Source organism: Myotis lucifugus, unplaced genomic scaffold (genome assembly GCF_000147115.1).
Source record: "Myotis lucifugus unplaced genomic scaffold, Myoluc2.0 scaffold_448, whole genome shotgun sequence".
In the NCBI taxonomy this organism is placed as follows: domain Eukaryota; kingdom Metazoa; phylum Chordata; class Mammalia; order Chiroptera; family Vespertilionidae; genus Myotis; species Myotis lucifugus.
Window position 1 is genome coordinate 651,328 of NW_005871496.1, and position 8,668 is coordinate 659,995.

Genomic DNA, 8,668 nt, shown 5'->3' on the forward strand with positions numbered 1-8,668 from the left:
GAGTGATGTTGAGCATCTTCCCATGTGGCCATTTGTATAGCTTCTTTTTATACATAACCCTGATACTAAGTACCCCTGATGTTCCCCTCTTTACTGCTGTGTATTTTCTATCTTATTTGAATAGAGATTGAGTTGTCAGGTTTCATAAGGAGCTGGACAGGGGTTCCACTGGGATCACATGGATTAGAGGATTGTTGGCTTGTTTACAGACTGGAATCTGTTTATTCAGGAACATGGAGTCTCTCTTTCATTTTCCTCCTTTCCCGGGCTTTTCAGGAAAGCTTTACAAGCCTTTGCTCTGGGATGTGCCCCGGACATTACGTCTTTTGTACTGCATTTGTGATGCGGTTTTTCCTGTTACTTGTCTGACGGGGGGATTGATGACGGTGGGCAGGGTAAATGGCTGCAGCATTTTGGACTTGTCCGTGGTGTAGTTCAAATTCTTGAAACCCACCTTCTGCATTATTTCCTCTGTTGCTGATCCCACTAGCTTGGACTGGCACCTCTTACGCATTTGGAGGCTTTTGTAAAACCAGAGCTTTCCCAATGTATCTCTCTTCCTCCAACCATTTATAAAAATGTTAAGCAAGGTCTATCCTAGATTTTACCGCCAGTATACCATAGTATTTGTACTTAACTATCTCAAACCGAGTTTATTCCTACACCAGTCTAGCATGAATTCCCAGGAGCCCCAATGATTTTACAGCTCCATGTAAGCATCCCATCCTGCGTTCCTATCTAAGTTAACTCCTTCCTTCTTAGCTAAATGCTACCCTCCAGCCTTGTGTTACCTTTTCCTGTTTTCCTCTCTCCTTCTGTCTGCTCTCTCCTTTCCCTTCCCCCCAATTCCTCCTCCTCTGCCTCATCATTTTTCTCCTACTTTTTTCCCTAAATAGCTTTGGACTTGAGTAGGGACTAACTGCTGGCCTCTGCTCATCCCCAGCCAGGACATCACAGGCGATATTTACTATTTTAACTTTGCCAATGGGCAGTCCACGTGGGACCATCCATGCGATGGGCACTATCGGAACTTGGTGATCCAGGAACGAGGGAAGCTGTCGTCTTCTGGGGCCGTTAAGAAGAAAGACAAGAAGAAGAAAAAGGAAAAGAAAGACAAGAAGGACAAAGAGACCCCCAAAAGCGCCATGGTGAGCCAGTGGACGCCAGCTCAGAGGGGCCAGGGCTGCCATTGAAGTGATACGGGGAACCGCTAGGTGTGTGCAGCTGGGAGGTGAAGAATAACGACTGATAGTCATTTCTCGATGGCACATCCCCCGGAGTGTGCCAGTCTTCTGGCACTTTTTCTTTCAGCTTCTGAAGTTGTTACTGTTTTTAAACAATTCCTTTTTCCCCCTTGGGAAGCACATATTACAGAGGAGGATTGGCGGCAGAGTGCCCGGCTGAGGGTGGTTTGCAGGAATACTGAGAGAAGTGATGCCATCTGCCCCCTGGAGAGGGGCACAGGGAGCAGCTGGCAGAGGCCAGGGGGCCTGGGTGAGCCCGTGTGTGTCTCAGTGGTGGGATCCTGGACGTCAGATGAACCGCATTGAGCTGTCAGAGCACCAGTGCCTGCCAGGTCCCTGAGAAAAGCTGTAGGGCTTTCTCCACTTCCGGGGGCTGTGCTGCCAGGGTCCTAGGTTAGGGACGAGTAACTGAAATGTGACTGCAGTGGGATATCCGTGGTCTCCAGTGGCTGTTGTGCTCAGATTTGAAGGTGCTTTTTCCATTTTTGCTTTATTTGTCCCTTCAGTATGTCTGCTTTTAGAAGGTAGCGTCATCGCCTCATTTTATAGGCAGAGAAGCTGAGTGGGAGCTGTACCGAGGAGGCCGGGCATTCCCAGCGGCCGTGGCCGTGGCCGTGGCTGCAGCTGTGGCCGGGCAGGGAAGCTGCCTCCGTCCCTTCACTCAGGCGTGGGCAGGCGGCAGGCTGCGGGAGCGTGGGTGGTGGGCAGGAACACTGGGCCTACCAACCTTGTCAAGTCCATTGACTTGCCCTTTTGTTTATAGTCTTCATTCCCACCAGCGCCTCCTCCCGGGAAGGCTTCCCACCTGCCGTCCTTCCCAAGGCCAGTCTGGCATTGGTGGTTGCTCACGAACTGACCCTGTATCATTCCTGTCACTGCGCACGGTTCTGAGACAGGCCCGGAGGAGTTGCCTGTGAGTGCCTGCAGGTTGATGGCTCTTCCAGGATGTCTTCCTGCCCCGGCACTCTCACTGCCAGGCCCTCTCTTGGCGGCACCAGCTCTGCCTTCGGTAGAAGACGAGGCTGTGCTTCAGGGCGTGGCTCCCAGCAGGTTCCCTTCGTCTCTCCCTTCCTTCCTCATGCCGGCAGGCCTGGAGGAGGTTGGTGGGTTTCCTAGAGTTAAGCAGCCGCAGGGCTGAGAGCGTGATGGTACCTTAGGCTGGTCTGGCTGGCGATTTTCAGGCTTTGTTAGTGGTGGAGGCTGTCTCGGGTCAGTTCCTCTGGAGTCCAGGGTAGAGAGGACGCGGTGCCTGCGGTGGCACCCGGGCTGTGGATCTTGGGGATGCCCCCTCCTCATCGCACGTCCCTGTAGCGCCCCAGGGTGCCATGTGGGACCGGCCTGCAGGGTTCGTAAGCCATGGACCTAGTCTAGCCTCCTCTCTATGAAAAGGAAATGGGGCCCGAAAACAAAGCCCAGGGAGCTCTGAGCTCCCTTCCCTCTTTGGGCTTCGTTTTACTGTACGTGGACGTGGGTCTCTGCTAAGGGCTTGCCACGGGCTGAGGTGGCAGGGGTGACCCCAGAGTGCTCTGTCTTAGTGTCCTCTGCATGTTTATATATCCATCTAGGACACACCGCCTGAGCAGGGACTTCTGCCTTCCTCCTCCTCTCTCCGCGGCCCATCCTCTCTCCCACCTGGGCTTGCTGATCTGGATCTAGACCAGGACACGCAGGCTAGAAATGAGGGCTTCTTTCAGAGAGGGAAGAGTCCATGCATGCTGGGGGACACCCCCTGGGCCCTCCTGGGCACCCCACCCAGCAAGCTGCAGCCGCTCTCCAGAGGCCATGCTTCCCGAACCCACCAGCTCTTTGCCGACGTGGAGAAGATCTTAGGCAGGGCCCCAGCCCAGTGCCGGACAGAATTAGGTGATCAGCAGGGTCTGGAGAAACCCCAGAAGCTGGCTGAGAAAATCTACCTGGGGTTTTCAGACCCTGAGATAGAAGAGCTGGAAATGAGGACCAAACTCAGCGCTCTGGGCTCCGAGGACAGCGGGCCCCTCCAGAACGGGCAGGAGGTGTTAGGAAGCAGGAGCCAGGCCTCTGTGCACTCCAGCCTCTCTGAAACCAGCAAGGGCCCACAGCTGACAGGGGTGCAGCACAGCACTGGCCCTGCGGGGGACAAAGGCCAGAGCCCCGTTCCCTCCGCGTCCCCCGAGGGGCACCCCTCACTCTCCCCTTGTTCTTCGGACCAGATGCTGCCCGGCAGGCAGTGCCAGCTGCTCTTGTTGGACAGTGGCCCTGCTGAAGGCCTGCGCTGGCAGGGTGTTTCTGGAGAAGGGGCGGGTGTGGGCTGGGGAAGGAGGAGGCGAGAGCCCCCAGGACTGTGGATGGGACAGGTCTCCAGGCTTGTCGACAAGGACAGCCCTGGGAGCTGCAAGGAAGCAGCGCCCACTGACCCTGGGGATCTCGGGGCCTCAGCGGGAGATCCATGCCCAGGGCTCTTCCGAATACCACCTGACACTCCGGCGTCAGAGCCAGCCCAGAGTGCCCCTTCAGGGAGTGCCAGTGAGAGGAGACAGCCCCTAGCGTGTCCAGAGCCCCCCGAAGAAGACAGGAGGCCCAGTGAGTGTGAGCCTGACTTAGAGAGCAGCGGCGGCAGTGGCCTGGCTTCTCCCCTCGGCTCTGAGGTCATGGGCGAAGTGAATAACTTCCCGTGGGACCTGCAGAGCTCTCAGGGGTCCGGGCGGGGTGGGGGTCAGTCAGGCCCCGGGCCCAGAGGGCTGCCCTCCGGCCCCTTCCTGGTGCCCCAGTCGCCCCGCCTGCAGAGCTCTCCTGAGGAGCAGTCAGAGAGCGAAGACTATTCTGAGGACCAGAGGTTCTACCAGCACATCCTGCAGATGGCCAAGATCTCCCGGCAGCTGGAGGGCCTGGGGCTGCCCGAGAGCATGCAGGAAAGGCCGTGCAAAGACCTCGCCAGCGTGGTCTGCTGCGTGGCGGCCGAGTCTTCCAGGCTGTCTAGTGTGGGGGAGCACGAGGCCATCGGAGCCCTGGAGAGAGACTCCAGGTTTCTGGCTTGGGGACCAGAGCAGCTGGAGCATCCTCAGGAGGGGGCCTTGGCCCTGGCCCCGGCTGGGCAGGAGGCCGCTCCGCAAGCCTGTTTCCCGCCAAGCAGCAGCCCTCTCAGGCAGGCGCTAGTCGAGCTGAGCACCAACGAAAGGCTCGCTGTAGAGCCAGGCCAGATGCAGCTTCTCCACCAGGTAGGCTTCTCCGCGTGGCCTCCAGGCCGCGGCGCCGCGGCGACGGGGCAGGTTGTGCGGCCAGCAGGTCTCTTACCTGCCGTGTGCCCTCCCTTGGTAACGATTGGTCCCTCCATGCTCAGGGTGGCCACCTGGGGGGCACAGGGATTTCCCGTCTCTTCCACCCCATCACCTGCAGGAGAGGGTGGAAGGCACCTGGGCTTCCTGAGGCCTCCCAGGCTGGGGAGGTGATGAGTTTTGAGGGTGAGCAGTAGCACTCCTGCCGGTTAGGTACCTCCCCAGGATCTGATTGGAGAGAGAGGTCCTCCTAGTCAGACCCTGCCCAGCTCTGGATCCGTCCCTCCTCAGGATCACACAGAGCTCGAGGGTCATGTCACGGGCGGAGGCCCAGGCTCTGCCAGCCAGGAAGCTGCTTCTGCTCCTGGCTTCCCAGGGTTCCCAGCGACCATGTGAACCCGTGCCAAGCTGTGCAGGCCCTGTTTGCCTTCACTTCCTCCCCTACTGGGATGGACCAAAGCGGGAGAGGGCTTTCCCTGTCATTTTGACCCTTTATCCCTTTAATGAGTCACACCATATTCTTCACTTAGAAGAAGTCAAGTTGGATCAGAGACCATGGGGTCCATTTGAATCTCCCTGGCTGTTCTCTTGCCCGCTATGGCTTTCCCTGGTGTCCCTCAGGCTCCTAATGGCTGGCGTGCACTACTCTCCGCCTGCCCTAGTGACCGCTGTGCGCCATAGATACCCACTGGGCTGAGGTCAGCCTGTAGGTTCTAGTTAGCGCAATGGCAGCGAGTGCATCCGCTTTGAGGGACAGCACCACGTGCAGCCATCACCAGAGTTAATGGCCATTTCTAGAAGATGACCGGCTAGGGCCAGGGATGTATAATTTCCCCGCTAACCACGGGTTTGGTAAAGGCCCGGAGAGCAAAGCCCTCAGCATGCCTGTCTCCCTCCCTCAAGCCCCCAGCACATTAGCACATTAGCCACGTTAGGAGGCTGTAATTTCCCATAAATGCAGTGTGGGAAGTATTGTGCTTGCTGCTACATGGGCGGGTTAGGAGGGGGGAGTTGGGGGAACGGGTTTGGTTCGCTCCCATTTCACCTCCGAGAAGCTTGCCTGGGCCCCTCTTCTGCCCCAACCAGGAGGCAAAGGAAAATGCTGGCTTAGGGAGAGCCCTGGCTTCCAGCCCATCTCTGCCCCCCTGCTGGCTCTGTGACTTTGGGCCTCACCAGTCTATTTTGGCTCCTGTGGGGAGGACGATGGCCTTAGGCAGTGGCCAGAGGTCAGGGAGATGTGACATGGAGGGCGCTAGCTCGGTGCCTGGTGCTTGGGTAGTGCTGGCCAGTGTTACCAGCATCACCTCTTTTCCTGCCTGACGGACACCCCACTCTGGGCCAGGTGATTGGGAATCTGCAAAGTGCTGGGAGGGGCTCCAGTGTCACCTGTCAGGTGGACATCGATGCCCTTCCCCTGCAGGAGGGGGCGCTGTGCAGGCAGAGCCCGCCTGGGATCGGCCGCTCGGCCCAGGTTGTGGGTGAGGAGTGGACCGTCTGCGTGTTCTAACTCTCACCCTCTCAGGTTCCCTTTCTCTCTCCAGTCCCAGTGGGGTGGGAGAGAAATGGATTTTTGGTTGTTTTATACATTTTAAGTTTGTGAAGTGATTTTAGAGAGCTCTTTGTAAATTTGTTCCCAGATGCTACCCTTGCCTCTGCTTCTAAGGCCAGACTAGTGTGGTGTGAGTCCCTACAATAATAGTGATTCCATAGCGTGGGGTCGCCCTGGACCACCTGCATATGCTCTTCGCATTCATGACCTCATTTGAACTTCTCCACAGACTTGCAGTGATAGGACACACATCTCTGTCTTTCCGAGGGGTAAACTGAGGACCAGGAGTGTGGGGGTAGCCCAGGTCTCAGGCCCCGGGTGCTGGCCTGGCTCTCCCGCCCTTGCTGGCGTGGAGCCGTCGGAGAGCAGGGAGGAGCAGGCTTCTGGAAGGCCTCCATCAGCCGCTTTCCTCCTCAGTGCAGCGGGGCAAGGGAGCCCCTCTTCTGTTGCTCACGTTTATTGTTTGGAGTTAATATTTAAGGGCAGACATGCCCCTGTTACACAGTCAGATAGCACCAAAGGCTTCTGACAGAAGACAGCAGTTCTCGGGGTGCCCCTCGCCGAGCACCTGCTCGCTTCTGTGTTGACTTCATATGTGTAAACAATGTGCTTGCACTGCCTTTTCCCCGTTCGTCAGTTTACACTTGATCTGTAGAGACTTCTCATCCTGGTAGATGAGCTCCAGGCTCTGCTCCCCTCCCTGCCCTTCCTGTGGCTCCTGGAAGGACACAGCCCTGCAGCCTCTGCCAGTGGCAGGGGCATGTGTGCTGCGAGGCAGCCGCAGGGGCATGCGGTCGGGGCACCAGCTGTGGTTTCTCAGGCTGGTAGGGCGGTGATTCTGGAGGCTGTGTTTCATGAGCAGCCCCTGGATGGAGGTGGTTTGAATTTGAGTGGCAGGATATAGATGTTCCATTTTTGTATCTGTCTGCACCTCGCAGAGCCACCTGGCTTCTTAGGTTTATAACAAGACGTTTTCTGTTGACCAGGCCCTGGGCTCCTCACTAGCCCCAGTCCACGTTCCCCTTGGGGGCCTGGCTCCCTTACGAGGCCTCGTGGATGCCCCGCTCTCTGCTCTTCGTGCCTCTCACAGTGTGAGCTTGGGGAGCTCCGTGGAGTCTCGTCAGCCTGGAGAACTCACGCTGGTAAGTGCTTTTCATATGTTAAGTGTATTGAGTGACTGTGGGCCTCCTTGTACCATGCTAGGAATTATGTGGCCCACAGATGAGAAACAGAGGGCAGGGGCCTCAAAGCTCATAGTCCAGTTGGGAAGGCGCGTCACACCTGTGTGCTGCTGAAAGTGGGCTCTCCCTGGCACGGCCCCACGCCCTAGTGTCTGCAGTCCTGCAGCCAGGGCAGTGGCCGCCGGGAAGGAGGGGTCAGTGTGCATCGCAGATACCAGGGTCAGCTTTGTGGATGTGGCCGGCTCCCATGGAGGAAATGTAAACCGAAAGAGCGGGGAGAGCATTCTGAAGGTCACCTGAAGGTCTTCCTTGTGAGCCCCTTGACTTTCTTTCTCTATTTTGGAGCCTTTGCAGGGTCTCAGGACTTCTGCTCATATGCAGGGTCTCTTGGGCTCCATCCATGAGGACAAGAATGCTCTCGGCCTCTTGGCTTTAGGGGAGGAGACCAGCGAGGAGGAGGTGGAGAGTGATAACCAGGTAATGACGCATCCTCCTCCTGGCCCGAGGACCCTCGGTGCTTTTTTTTTTTTTTTTTGGAAAAGTTTTTGTTGTGGTAAAATATATATAACATGAAAGTTACCATTTTAACTAATTTAAGTATACAATTAGGTGGCCTTAATTACTTTTTTAAAAATTGTTTTATTGCTTAAAGTATTACAAAGAGTGTTATATATGTCTCCTTTTTTTTCTCCCCTTGACCCTCCCCTAGCCTCCCATGCCCCCCAGTGTCTTATGTCCATTGGTTATGCTCGTATGCATGCATACAAGTCCTTCGGTTGATCTCTTACCCACCCCCAACCCTCCCCAGCCTTCCCGCTGTAGTTTGACAGTCTATTCGATGTTGCTCTGCCTCTGTATCTATTTTTGTTCATCAGTGTATAATGGTCTTAATTATCCATAAATGAGTGAAAAATATGGAACGCTTCACAAATTTGTGTGTCATCCTTGCGCAGGGGCCATGCTAATCTTCTCTGTATCGTTCCAATTTTAGTATATGTGCTGCCGAAGCGAGCACGGCCTTAATTACTTTTACAGTGTTGTGCAGTTGTCACCACTGTCCATTTCCAGACCTTGTCCATAATCCCAAACAGACACTCTGTGCCCTGAGCGATAACTCCCCGTCCTTGCCTCTCCCGGGCCCTGGCAGCCTCTCATCTCCTTCCTGTCCCTGACTTTGCCTATTCTGTACGTTTCCTGTAAGTGTAATCATACAGCGTTGTCCTTTAAAGGATGGCTTCTTTTGTGTGGCATAGTGCTCCTACAGTTCCTCCACACTGAAGCATGTGTTAGAATTCGTTCCTCTTTATGGCTGAATTATCCTCCTTGTAGGAATAGACTCCATTTTGTGTATCCATTCATCTGTTGACGAACACTTGGGTGATCATCACCTTTTGCTAACCTCTGCATGACTTTGAAAATAAGTACAAATGATGTTGTGGCCCA

At 55.6% G+C, this 8,668-nt stretch overlaps 1 protein-coding gene and 1 non-coding gene across 2 annotated transcripts in view; one reads left to right on the forward strand and one right to left on the reverse strand.

Moving 5' to 3' along the window:
• Nucleotides 1-8,668, forward strand: part of CEP164 (centrosomal protein 164) — a 70,688-nt gene that overhangs the window by 20,271 nt on the left and 41,749 nt on the right. The window contains 3 exon segments of the mRNA XM_023744296.1: nt 944-1,148; nt 7,031-7,186; nt 7,571-7,702. Coding sequence (XP_023600064.1) covers nt 944-1,148; nt 7,031-7,186; nt 7,571-7,702 — 493 coding nt within the window.
• LOC111823291 lies at nt 8,134-8,240 on the reverse strand. The gene has a single exon (XR_002826317.1). It is a non-coding gene; the product is annotated as a U6 spliceosomal RNA (small nuclear RNA).